The sequence below is a fragment of the Phalacrocorax carbo genome, chromosome 1 (assembly GCF_963921805.1).
Source record: "Phalacrocorax carbo chromosome 1, bPhaCar2.1, whole genome shotgun sequence".
NCBI lineage: Eukaryota > Metazoa > Chordata > Aves > Suliformes > Phalacrocoracidae > Phalacrocorax > Phalacrocorax carbo.
Window position 1 is genome coordinate 35,529,218 of NC_087513.1, and position 14,326 is coordinate 35,543,543.

General features: G+C 40.7%; 1 protein-coding gene across 3 annotated transcripts in view; it reads right to left on the reverse strand.

The window, feature by feature from the left end:
• Positions 1-12,122: 12,122 nt before the first annotated feature.
• The window catches only part of LRIG3 (leucine rich repeats and immunoglobulin like domains 3), a 44,989-nt gene continuing 42,785 nt past the window's right edge, over positions 12,123-14,326 (reverse strand). For 2 of the 3 annotated variants that reach the window (XM_064448482.1, XM_064448472.1), the window contains one exon: positions 12,123-13,794. In XM_064448482.1, the coding sequence (XP_064304552.1) occupies positions 13,550-13,794 (245 nt within the window). In that variant the 3' untranslated portion in view covers positions 12,123-13,549. The remainder of the gene's footprint in view (positions 13,795-14,326) is intronic. The other variant, XM_064448463.1, reaches the window with a different exon arrangement.

A 14,326-nucleotide genomic window follows, 5' to 3' on the forward strand; every position in this document is an offset into this window, starting at 1 on the left:
GAGGTAAATTCCAACAATATGCAAGTTTAAGGTAAAAAGTGTCACCCAGTCATACGCTGCCCATACAGAAAGAAAGGTTCCTGTACCCCTGTATAGCCTGCAGCCGAAATGCTTCATTGCATTCTTGAATTCAGATGCAGAAGCTATTGCAGCAACAGTGTTGGACATGGTGGTGGTCTGAATATGGCTTTATTTGCTTCGTTAGTTACTTTCTGGGGAAAGTTTATGTTCTGCTTTTTTCCCTTCACTGCCACCTTCTTTATATATCAGTTCAGGTTTAAGGCTAGAATGTCAAATTGGTACAGTGTAATTAAAATTAATCACGTGTTTTAACTAACATTCAGTGAGAACAGAATGGAGATCAGACAAGCTAAAGTGTCATAGTATGTTCTTGCTTTTCATTAAAGTTCAAGTTTCTGAGAAATGACAGATTTTGAATGATGATCAAATTGATTTATTTCCATTAGACATAAGTGCCAATTAATTGCTGGCTGCATTAATGAGAAATTATATCATTTTAATAGCAAGATTTAAACCCAGTGTTCCATTGCACCGTTACCAGCCTCTCCAGTAGTCCTATACTTAACTGCTAGAAAACTAATGAAATCTTAACGTAAATAGGAATGTTACCATTGACTTCCAACAAGGCCAACTTTCCCCCAGTGTAACATGACCTGACTCTGAACAAGCCATGGGTGAAGGGATTTCTTTTTGTGCTTCTGTTCAACATATATCAATTTTTTCCTTACTCCAACTACATCAGTTCTTGTAGATCTGCAGAATTTGTTAAAGCTGTGTTATAGGTTTGGTGGACTCCACAGGGGGCTTTAATCAGACATAAGTGATACACCCAAATTAATTTATTATGTTCTTCTACTAAGGGGGTTTCCATATTTAACTCAATGTTCAAAATAAAGCTAATTTTTCAAATTATTGCCATTGTTGACTTCCAGTGATGTTTGGTTGAATTTATAAATTTAGAAGAAAGAGATGCCAAAAAAGGATACTAAGTCGATTAAGGAAAAGGCAAGTCATATTTAAAGGGAATACAGTAATTTGGCTTCTTTAGCCCAGCAAAAGAAAGGCTGAGAAGGAATATTCTTGGTCTTTATAAAAACATTGGAGTCTAAATGTTGGATACAGTTCCATCTACCTTCAGCTACTGATAAATGTTATTCCAAAGAGTTAATGCCTGTCCTGAGTGAACCTAGGCTGAAAATCAGACAGAGATTCCTACACCTGTGTGAGCAAGAAGGCCTTTCTAAATGGGTTGAAGGAGGAAAACCCAGATGGCTTCTACGGAGGAGCATTTTCTGCAATAATTATTTGTCACAGTATTGGTAAAATGAATCAAATTCTGACTATCTCTAGTCCTCATGTCCTCCATTCCAGTTATGAGAATTTAAAGTTAGCAGGAAAGGGTACCATGTTAATGATCTCAGCTTCAGCATCAGATGCACCACAGCTTACAATTAAAAATCTGTTTCCTTGTTTGCAGTTTTTATAAACCCATTTGGGCTTTCTGAAGTCAGCTGAACTGTGCTCATTTTTCTTGTTTCCAATGAGGAACAAACATTGTTGTGGCACAGGATTCACTCACCTAACTCTACATGACCAGAAGTTACGATTTAATCGGTTGTCTAAGGCTGTCAGCAGAGGTATGGGCAGCCCTGGACAGCAATGCAGCTCCCCCTCAGATGGGTTTCCAAGACAAGCAGGGAGAAGCATCTCCTGAGATGCTGATTGCTTATCCGCTGAGTCCAGGGGAAACCAAGACTGTTACCAGAAGCTAGAGGCCCAACTTCCCGTCAGCTAAAATGAAGCGGGAAGAACTCAGGCCCTTACTACCACCTGCACAAGTTAAAACCTCCCCCAAAGTCATCAGACTGCACAGCGTGGGCTCTTCACAGTGCACATGAAGATCTGAGTGTCTTTCAGGTGTGTGGGTTGGGTGGTGCTAATAAAAGACAATGAAAGTATTTTTCATAATGATCTATGGCAGAGCAGCTTGATTTAACTGTGTTCAAAAGATCTCAAAATGTGCAGGGTAGACCCTCCTTGTGGCAGTAGGACAAATGTCCAACTTTCTGTTCTCCTTCTGCCCAGCCCAACCTCCAGCCTACAGGGACAGGTGGAGGAAGGAGCCAGTCAGACTCTTTCTGCTGTTTTGTTTGGACTTTCTCAGGGCTTTTTGGTAGCTGATCATCCCTGTTCCTCCCAGTCCATGCATAGATATATAGCCCACTCCTTATAGTCCTAACACACACTTCTCCCTGGTCACTCTCTTTCTCTTTTCCTATATTTTCTGCCTTCCACATTTACTGAGTCTTCCTACAATAAGCTCCTGAAAAAAACCAAACAAGCCACCACACAATGCCACATCCATATTTTAGCCCTTGCCTTCTCTGTGCAAGCTGGAGGTCCAAGGCAGGAGCCTCAGCAAGTGGGAGCTAGTCTAGTGTGTCTTCTCAGCACTGAGACAAAAGAGGGACCAGGAATAGCAGCAGTAACAAAGAGCAACAGCTTTAGCACTTAAGGGAAATTATACTACTTTTGGTCACTTTTTGGACCAATCGGTTTTAAGTTATACAGGACCTGGTTTTTAAGTATGCCATTTTGCAACATGCAGGGTAATAATAATTTTTAAAAGTAGGATGATTTTGAAGTCTGCTGAGAGTAGGATTATGAATTTTCCCTTAAATCAAATCCTTTGATGGATGAGAGGACCTAGCTATGCGTGCTCTGTTTGGGAAATGCTGGCATAAATACTGATAACCATAAAAGAGTAGATAGCAGAAAAAATTAGAATACTTACTGTGTAGTCTTCCAATTAAGTTAGCTGATTTATTCTGCAAATTTTAAAGTCTAATAATCCTTGTCAGTTGACAATGCTGTTGCATATTAGTGAGTAGACTGTGTCTGAAATAAATTTAAGAAGTTAAAATATGATATACATACATTACCATATTTAAGAAATCACTTGTTTCCAAGCAGCTAAAGACAGAAAGTGCATGAAGACATTGTTCAAGCCAAATACTCATTTTTATCTTTAGCAATACCTAATTTTAAAGTCCGCAACAGTGAAAATAAACATTCTTTTAACACCACTTTCATGTGCAGCTCAATGTTAGTCACAGTATCTGTGGATTATAAATATTATTATGTACCATAACTTGGTATTTTGTTCTAAATCATGTTTCTCTAGTGATGATTGAAATAATAGCTAAGAAAGAGGTTCTTAGACTGAACTTATTATTTGGTTGTTAGGCAGTAATTATACCTAGCACTGATCATAAGAAGAGGTGATATTCATAAAATCAGTATTCCCAGAGCCCAGCTTTCCTCTCACATAGTTCAGCAGAACCAGTTCCTCAAACTCTGTCTGAGATACATCCAAATGTTTAGCCATCAGCTATTGTGTAAGAACTCCTGAGCAGTTCTACACTCATGAATTCAAAGGCAGCAGCCAGAAGCTATTTATTTTGGGGGGAAGGATGGTTTAACTCCTTGCCAGGCTCAGCATGTGTTCAGGTGAAGGCCATTTCCTGCAGGGGAGGCAGAAGGATCAGCGTGGCCAGGCTGGCTGGTTGGGGGCTGCCTCGTCAGCATGGACCACCCAATCGGATTAGCTGTATTGCTAAACATGACCTTACCTTTAGGTGGCCTAAGGACAAAAAGGAAAAAGGAAATATCCAAACACCTTGCTTCTCAGAATTGATCCTGCGAGGGAACAGGAAAGCAAAGGTTGTTGGGACAATGCACGTTCCTGTCCTTGCCCGGCGCTGTGACCACCAGCATAGTGCTCCAGCCCACTGCTGTTTTCTCTTAAAGGTAATGAAGGGCAGCTCAGCTCAGCCCTCTGAGAAGTAGAAGCTCATGGTAGGTAACAGAAACAGCTCTTTCATCATTATCTGAAGTGCTACAGTGAGGCCTGGCATGGCTCACCAGGGCCAGCTCGTACCCACAGCAGCAACAGCCTATTTGCTTCAATTTGTGCACATGTTCTTTCTCTAAAACTTTGTTAGCAAGATTATTTTGATTTTAATGAAGGGATTTCTTTTTTTGAATTTGCTTCAACTAGCTGAATTAAACTGTGGAAGTAGCGAACCACCTAGGGAACTCTTTAGGAACAATAAGTACATGTAAGCCTCTACTCTCCACCCTCTATGTACATGTGTGCACGTGCACACACATTCGCACGCGCACGCGCACACTATTTATGACTTTGTTTCCACCTGTGCTGACATGGCTGGGAATTTACAACAGCATTGAAAAAGTTACAAGCAGTGCCTCAGAAATTCCACATTTTACTGAACTGCGTTATTATGGCGCATTTGTCAGGCAGCCAAATGCTATGTCAGCCCTGTAATTGATTTACAGCAACATCTGTAAGAATATTTGAGGAAGACGAGGAAACCGATGTCCATTTTTGAATCCAGTGTTTCAAAGAAACTAATGGCAGTGGGATATTCACAAACAGAAAACACAGAAATAAACATGTTTAAAGGGATATATGATAAATATTACAAAAAGGAGGGAAGAAAAAAAAGTGCATTACTTTTCAGACAGAATAACCACAGCCTTTCCAGACATGTTTTAACTTAGCTATATAAAACACCTGGCCCTAAAAAAGCAGACCTTTTTTATTTTTTTTTTCTCCTGAGGAAAATATGAAGCTTAAACAGGAAGCCCGCATAGGCTCAAAACTCCTTTGTGAAAGACCTCATTAAAAAAAAAAAAAACAAAAACAAAAAGAAAAACCCCACTGAATTTATATAATAGTTACTTTGTAATTGCTATGAACTATATGAACAAATCCCTACTTTTCCATTTAAGAATGTTTTGTGAGGAGAGAAGAGGTCCAACACTACTGAAGAGCTGGAAAGGTTTGGATGGAGGAAAGAGGTAGGAATGCCATTCCCAGATCACTCTCCTCAGCCTCCACACCTGCAATAACTTGCTTTTCTGTTTGCTTATCGAACATCAACTTTGCAAGACAGCAAGCTGCTGAAGAAAGCAGGGAAGACAGCTGATATATTTGGGAATGCTGAATATGATTGCCATCATCCTGCAACATGGTGCTGCTCAGTATTTGCTTTAAAAAAAAACAAACAAAAAAGTTGATCAAACATTAGAGACTATAAGAAGTTTCCTCAGCTGCCTTGCTTGAAAGATGACTGTGTGATGCAGCCTTTTATTTGTATTTCTGTTCAACGGGGGGATGATTTGGGCAGTGCTCACACAGCTTTTGAATCTGAGGTACTGTTTGAGATCTGCTGGAGGAAAGCACGCCCGGGGTGGTAGTAACCCCTGTCACGGCGGCTCCCCTGGCCGCAGCACACACGGCAGCACCTCTGCAGAGTCCACTCGGTGCTTGTTCCAAAGCAAAACCACCTCGCGTTATGCAGAAAGTGCAGGGACCAGCTTCCTACAATTGTCAATGTGTACAGAGACCAGAACATTTCTAATCTTACAGCAAAATATTAAGCCTGACTCTTTACGACTATAGAAACTTGTTGAGTCAGAACAACTAAGAAGAAATCAGGAAGAGAAACATGCTCTGGCAGCAACGGCACTCGATACGCAGAGACCTCACAAGCTTAATTTAGATGGATTTGGGAAGAAGGATGTGCAGAACAAGCAGCAGTTCTGCCCACGCCAGTCTCCACACCTGGTCTTTGTTGCCCTGATAACCCAAAGGGTTCCGCACTCTGTGTTCTGGTTCTGAATAGAAAAAGTGAGACTTTAAAAATAAAAATGAGAATAATTTTGCAACAACAAGTAATTTCAAAGTGAAAAATCAAAGCATTTCCATTTTCTCAAAATTTTTTTGATGTTCTGATTTAAGCAATTTAGTAAAACAAATTCAGTGGCTCAGCGTCACGGAGCTTCTTTTTTATTTCACCTTCTCTTTTTTGTTTTAAACCTACTTTGAGTGCAAACACTATTTCAGATCAAACTGCTAGAGTGTGCTGCTAAGTGAAATAACACAGTTGTTACAAGCTACAGAGCAATAAACAAATGTTTTCAAAATGAGGCACTTAAGAACCTCAGTTTACATTAGAGCATAATTTTGTTCATTAAGTTAATACAGCTTTCTGATTAATCATATTTTCCATCATCGCCATCACTTTGCTACTTTGCTTACTGTGTGGTCACAGTTACATGAAACTTAATTCATCCTAAGTACTATTTTACACATAGGTTTTTGTCCCCTGGCCAAAATCTGAGAACAGATTAACTTTTCCCTGCTTACAGCAAATACCTATGAGGCTGCTGCGAGCACCCCTGACACCTTCCCTTCTTTAGCTTACATGGAAGGCTGTGTAAGCTAATTATGATGGGGGCCTTGTTTCCCCTTTCCTGAGGGAAGGTTAATAGAGAAAGAAGTTTATGCTAATAAAGCGTACGATCAGCATGTGGCAGAAGCCAGGCTCTGGGCAGTTTGGTGCTGTAGCACTGATGCTTTCTAATGCTGTTGGTGTACACACCCGCAGCGGGCAGCAGTGCAAGTACAGTTTATTTTAAGCCAAGCGTAGTTTCAGTTGTAAGACCTGGCTTGTTTACATGCATCTTCTACCACTTACTCAGATAGTAGCTTCTTCATTGCTATGCTAGTGAGCCACAGCTATTAAAAACGACTGAACAAAAGCCTCATCTGTTACAATTATTATACGGTACCAGTGGATCAAATATTCATTGTGTGTGAGCTCTCTGGTTTTTTACTATGCCAGTCAATAGCCTACAATAACTTTCTACGTGCAAAAAGGCAAGTCATGAGCAAAGTCAAGGAACTCCTGATGCCAAATTAAGGACCGAGTTTTTCTGGTTATTTTTAAGAGTTTAGAATCACAATGACATTGAAAAACAGTTTCAAAAACTCCTCTAACATTTCTAAGGAAAATGTATGATCTTCTCAGAGGCAATTCTGGAGGGCTCTTTGTCAGCAATAATTCTGCCATTTGTGGACTGAGCATCAGACAAGTATCTCGCCGTGTATCTCCAGTCTGAATGTACCCTACATCCTGCAGAAAATGGCACAGCTACCCCATCAAGGGCTGATAGAGTGGTAGCTTACTGAACTCCAGAATTGGGCCCACGTGAACCTCATGAGGTTCAACAAAGCCAAGTGCAAGGAGCTGCACCTGGGTAGGGGCAACCCCCAGTATCAATACAGGCTGTGGGATGAAGGGGTTGAGAACAGCCCTGCAGAGCAGGACTTGGGGATGCTGGTGGATGAAAAGCTGGACATGAGCCAACAACGTGTGCTTGCAGCCCAGACAGCCAACCGTATCCTGGGCTGCATCAAAAGAAGCGTGGCCAGCAGGTTGAGGGAGGTGATTCTGCCCTACTCTGTTCTGGTGAGACCCGACCTGGAGTGCTGTGTCCAGCTCTGGAGCCTCAGCACATGGAACCGTTGGAGCGAGTCCAGAGGAGGCCACAATAATGATCCAAGGGCTGGAGCACCTCTGCTGTGAAGACAGGCTGAGAGGGTTGGGGTTGTTCAGCCTGGAGTTGTTCAGCTTGGAGAAGGCTGCAGGGAGACCTCATTGCAGCCTTTCAGTACTTAAAGGAGGCTTATAAGAAAGATGGAGACAGACCTTCTAGTAGAGCCTGTAGCAATAGGACATGGGGTAATGGTTTAAACTAAAAGAGGATAGATTCAGACTAGATATAAGGAAGAAATGTTTTACAATGAGGGTGGTGAAACACTGGCACAGGTTGCCCAGAGCAGTGGCAGATGTCCCATCCCTGGGAACATTCAAGGTCAGGTTGGACGGGGCTCTGAGCAACCTGATCTAGTTGAAGATGTCCCTGCTCACTGCAGGGGGGTTGGACTAGATGACCTTTAAAGGTCCCTCCAACCCAAACTATTCCATGATTTATGAACTGTGTTACAAGGGAGTAAATGTTAAAACCTGCAGAAATTGTTCCCTTGGAGCAGGAGGATTATTCAAAACCACTTTATGATATGACAGGAACTCCTGCCTTTCTCCCTTACATTCACTTCACAGTATTTCTGTAGCTCTGACTACTTGCCTTACACATGGTTTGCCAGCATGGCAGAAGCAGGACAGAATTATATATTGCTGTCAAGGACGGGCACATCAAAGAAAATCAGCATGAAACCCCGCCATTTGTTGATGAACAGAGGGCAGAGCCCTGAATTCTCCGTTACAGCAATACAAAATGGAAGACAGCAGCATAAACAAAACCTAAAGACATCAATATAATTTCCTTCATTAAGAGTATTTTTCAGTAGATTTCTAAAATAAGTAGACTGGACACCAGGATCAGTGCCACAGGTAGTGTCTTTAACTGAATAGGAAGTGATGTGGTTTTGCATCATTTTGCCTCAGAAGAAGCTGAAGCCTCACTGTTCAAGAAGGTATTATTTTAAATGGCTGTATAACCAATACCTGAATTTTTATTATCCAGCAGTGGACTGAAATAATGTCTCGGCTTCTCCATGCACATCTACAAAGGAAGTGCTGACCACAAGTAGGATGCGCATTGCTAAGGCAAATGAGGATGTCTTTAGACCACGCTGCATACAAGTCTTGCAAAGTAAAGGCATCGTAGCATACAAAATCTCAATGCCTGTCTTATATTCAGGGGATCTTATTACCCCAGTCAACCAAGTAAAACCTTCATTTCCAGTGCCATCAGATTTGAAATTTCCAGGGTTTAAAATTAGTCACAACTCCTTTCAGGTCATACAGGTGCTCAGATTGGAAACTCCTGTATTGCATTTATTGGTGAACAGCCCATGGCCAACAGTTAGGCTGAACGGGTATAACAAGAAAGCACTTATTGATGGCTGAGGAAAAGGGATCATGCTGAAGTGCTATCAGTAGTCCACATTCTAGAGTAATTTATGGTTCTGTTCTCTGTTGTGTGGGAAATAAAATCCTGGATTCAAGTCACAAAGCCTAAATTTGTTCTACGAGCAGTAGACTTAAATTACTACCAACTTCACTCTCAGGTCGTGTTGTCCCATGGCATTCCTGAGTCACACTGATCACAGGCATTCTGACACAGTGGACCCCATGGACCACACGACTCTGGGAAACTATGCATTGCACCAGCAATATTTAGTCTTGAACACAAACACAGAATAACAAACGGATCTTGTTTCTCATCTACCAGAAAAGGAGATTTTACATGCGGTAAGACATAACTCCCCAAATGACATGCTCTTTGGTACATAGCTGCTTTTGGTATTTTACAGAACAAATGGTAAGTGGAATTAAATTTAAAAAAAAAAAAAAAAAAGTATTGTGAAGGCCACGGGAATGCATGTATTGTATTATAAATATTTTATATCTGTCTCCTCAATTATACATTTACTGCATATTCATACCAAGAGCTTCCTAAAGCTATGGCTGGCTTGTCTCCCCACGCTTCCCCTCCTCTCCTCCAGCACCCAACCACTACTGACTTACTGCCTTCAACTACACTGTGCTCTCTGAACCAAATGCATTTGTCCTAGCCTGCAACCACAGTGACAGGACAAGCAAAGGAGTAGTGTGGGTTACCAAAGAGGACTCCTAAAGGACACAGGAGCAGCAGTACTGAACTACGAGAGAAAAAGCTGCATGGGAAACAGGAGAGGGCTCTGGTGCCTTTCGGTAAGTGATCGGATATGGACAGATATTGTTTCATTGGAACAACTGAACCCTTATACTTCGGCACAACCACTGTGAGAAGCACTTCTCACCACATGTGAGTGAAAGACACTATGGCTTTTATCCCCTGCTGTAACACTTCCCTAAAATATAATAAAGGAAAGTATCTGGTAAGCTCTTCAGCTGAGTAAAACTAGATGCACGACAACTACATCTAGCTATACGTTGGTTTCCTCCCTTCGCTAAACAGGCTGAGGCTCTCCCCTCCCCTTTACTTTCTTAATACAAGAATTTCACATGGTTGGTAAACTAACGTTCGACTAGCCAGACACCTTCTCCATGACAATACCGCAATACAGACAGTTGGGAAAAAAGGGCGAAGACTTCAGCGAGGCAAAACAATTCTCTGAGACATGTTACATCTGCAACAAGAAGTCTTGCAAGTAGCAAGTAAAATTTCTGCTTACATTTACACTTGAAAAGAAATACAATCCCCAGTTATTGTCCTGGCTTTTAAGGCTGGCAGAACACAAGTGTTTGCAGGATAATCCTTCACAAGCTTAAATGGATCTTGAATCTTAAGTCTTAGTTTTAAGCTCCTTTGAAGCAGTTCAGGGGATAAGACCTAAGTGTTCAAGAGATTCCCCAAGACTGAAATAAAAAATACTTGGTGACAATAATGCGTCCTCAGTTGGAAAAGGAGCAATATTCTTCAGCAAAAAGGTTGGGCCTAACTCTTTGCCACTGTGGCACTGTCAAGAATTTAAGAAAAAATAATTCTCAGTTAAAGCATTTGGTGCTGAAATACTGTAGCATTCCTTAAGGTTTTATGTTTAAAACAGTAACATACAGCCTTCAGTTAAGAAACTACACAGGTATCCCCCAGCGTCATCTCAGATGCACTGTTTAGGTTATTCAGCTATGAAATTATTGCTCCAGTGAGATTCTGGTAAACAGGTAGCTCCATTTATCTAAAATTATTAAAATTATTATTCATGGCCTGCAGAGACTATACCTCATTGTTTGCATGAGTTACTTGGGTAAAACATTTTGTTGTGTAAAGCATTAAGAGGACGCTGCCTTTAAAGAACATTTTACAGCTTTTCAGTGAGCCCATGACAAGATTCCAGTTACTGCTGGTCCTAAAACTGCAAAAAGTCTGTTCTGTCATTCAGCAACACCTGTTTCTCATTCTAAGACTCTGAGATGCAGTGCAAGCTTTATTCAGTCTTGGCCACAATTTATTTCACCATCACATCAAGTTATGATTTAGCTTTCAGCGGTGTAAACACCAAACTACCAGCTCCCCAACGCCTGGATCTTCAGAGGAGAGGAAAAAGAAAAGAAATTAAAAAAAAAAAAAAAGAAAGAATTAAGGAAACACTTGCACACCTTTAAAATATGTTTGGTTACATCTTTGGTCTTAAAAGAGCTATTAAGACATTACAAGTATCTTGCAATTTACAGATTGCCACTGATTTAAGCACAAACAACTCAATAAACATGAAAACTCATGCTGGCAAAAAGAGGACGGGTAAGCTTTCATTCCTATTTCTGGGCATTGAAGACATCAAATAAAATCCTAGCCATTCTTATTTTTAGGATGCTAAATGAAACTTACGGGAAGCATCTAAAATTCAGCCATTGACCCTGAAAGTTTATTTGGGTACAAAGACCTGTGTCCTTGGAAGATTAGGATCTTTATACACTCCAACAGTGAGTCCAAAAAAATGTATTTAAGGAAAATGAAAATAGAATAAAATGACATTGTCACCGTTCCCAGCCTTCCCCTGCTACAGAAAAAAAATTTAAAGCCTGTTTTTCATGATGGACCTTTAACATGGAGCCTTAAGCATAAACATTAATACTGGAACAGAAGCTGTACTTACTGTTCTTAACTTTTTTTTTTTTTGGTATGTTAAAAAGCAATGCCTGGTTATAGACACGAGATATCCTGGCCCCCATCTCTCCTCCCCATAAAAATGCTAGAGTCAGTGGCAGGGGGAAGAAAAAGGAGAGTTATTCAGTGAATCAAATTTAAGATTTCTTGCCTTATTGACTTATAGCATGTGCTTAACTCAGGAAAAATTAATCTCTTTCAAAATGCACTTAATTATAATCGAATACCCATATCAATGTCTGTCACCACATCAGCACATCTGGCAACAATGAAGACATATTAACAATAAGAGTCAGAAAATCTGGCAATATGATCAACTAAAGCACGCAAAATCCATTCTCTACACTTAGACCACCAGTGACTAAGGATGGATTAACTTCCTGTCTCTAATACTGGCGCCTAAATTAAAGGGAAATTGCATCGCAATCTGGGTACCAGGTTTCTGGCTAGAAACAACAAAAAGCCCTTAGCTCAGCTACACCAGGCAGTGAAACCTTTGCTCTAGGTTTAGCCGCGATGTCTGTGATGGCCTACCCTAACAGCTGCTTTTAATTTAGTTTAAAAGAAGTGATTTGGCAACCATGTAAGTTTGCACCTTCAAAGTAGACAGATGTAAAAAGCCAATGTCCTGTAACATTAACCATTCTGGAGTCTCGCTGTTTTAATGCAGTGATGACAGCAGGATTCACAGCTTTTGCAAATAGTAGGCATCTGTACACAGAAAAACAAAACAGAGTGTTTTCACTTAGTTTTAATTACCATTTTATAGTAAGCAATCCTCTTTCTCTGACTTTGTATAGTTAAAGGCACTGGGTTCATTACTGCCAATTCAATCCAGCAAGAATTTACAATTGCTCAACTTGACTGAGCAACTGAATAAAGCACAGCTCTCATCTATAACCAGAAAAGGGCTGCTGAATAACGAACAGAAGCATGAGTTAAACCAAAGAAAACATTATCTTGTACTTGGATTACCTTCTCGTATTGAGCATGGAAGTGGCTGCAGAGGCAAAAAAAGAGGGAGAAAGGGTATGGGAAAGCAAGGACTCGGGCATGCACTGCATATTTGGCAGATGCTTAACACTAAGCCACTTAGCAAAGAGTGATGCTACCAGGCAGACATCCAGTGCCTTTTTTCTCCTTTTACTAAATAGCCTGATATAGATTTGTGCATCTACTGTGCATATCCCTCCACCAGATGCGCGCTCGCTCTTTGCACACAGGCAGGGGCAGGCTGTTGGTACTACAGCCTTCCGTGCATGATAACTGAGAACGTGTGCACGCACAGCTGACAGTAGGAATTCACAAAGTGGACGATTTGCATGCTTACTTTGGTAGAAAGAGCTTCAACCCACCTCAGCAGCCACCAGTAGTTGTGGCAGGACCATACCTGCTGTTAGAAGCTGAATGTATTTAACACAGTAAATCCAGAGATACAAGTTTTAGTCAAATAAAGGTGCAGACATGCAACAGAAGGCACCTGCATATGCAACACTGCTACCCACAAACACAATTCACTCTCTTCATTCTTCATACACTAATGTGGGTCAGAGACCACATGGCAGCATATTTTATTAAAAGTAATGTGCAAATAAGATGCATGATACCTGCAAAGAGCATGGAGTTTCCATTTGTAAAAGGGTACAAGTAACAGTACAAAATTAGAATGCTTACTACTCATTTCAATAAAATGAAGTCTGACATAGAAATACATATGCTGTATTATTTACACCATTAATTTACAAAAGATATTATTTGCATAAAACAAAGCTATAAAATAATTAGAAATATAGTATTTTTATAAGGAATGTTTTCCCTGTATAAAAACGTAGAGCATTTTGGCAATTATGCTTTATTTGAATAAAAATGCATTTATTTGTTCTGAATTCATAGCATCACGTGGTTTCCTTCTTCCCTTCTTCCTTTCCTTATTCCCTTTTTAAATAGAATTCCACACTGAGGTAGTAGTATGTCAAAGTATTTCTTTGGTTCCAGAAATCAATGGCAGGTCCAAAAGGAGCTATGTATCCAAATCACAGGATTGGAAAGTAGAAGTCCTAAAGTTTTCAAAGGGCTGTTTATAAGTATAAATGCTATTTTCTCCTCTGGAAACTGTCCTTTCCTTTCCATCTTCATCTGCCTCTGCATCGAAGTCCAGTGAGGCATGAGGATTATCATGGGAGGTTTTTGGTTGGCAATTTGCTGGCTGTCTACAACTTGAAAAAGAGTCCAGCTGAGGCCTCCATAAAGGCTTTCCAAATGTTCCTGAAAGACAGTAAATGAGTAAGTAAATACAGAAATACTGACGCTAACAGTTTTGTGCCTCACTAAGGGCTGCATGTTAGACTGCAAGCCAAGGATCGACATAAGCAGAAGTTCACCAAAGTGAGATTTTACTGAACTGTTATTTTACCCCTTAAAAGAAAACATCCATGTGATTGCAAGCAAGGGTCAAGATTCTGCCACCTGAGACATTAAGAACATTTCCAAAGTCAATGTATAGCCACACACAACTTCATTACTTTTGTTTTCATGGCTACTCCCATCTCCCATTCCTTGGGGAGGGTGGTGAGGGCAGAGGTGGGCGCACAGACCAAATGGCAAACATAATCACAAGTCACTTTCTGATGCAAAGGTCACAACAGTCTCTGTTTTGTTCTTCAGTGAACAAATGGCACATGAAATCTGCCATGCAGTCACAGAATCACAGAATGGTAGGGGTTGGAAGGGGCGTCTGGAGATCATCTTGTCCAACCCCTCTACTTGAGCAGGAACACCCAGAGCAGGGGGCACAGGA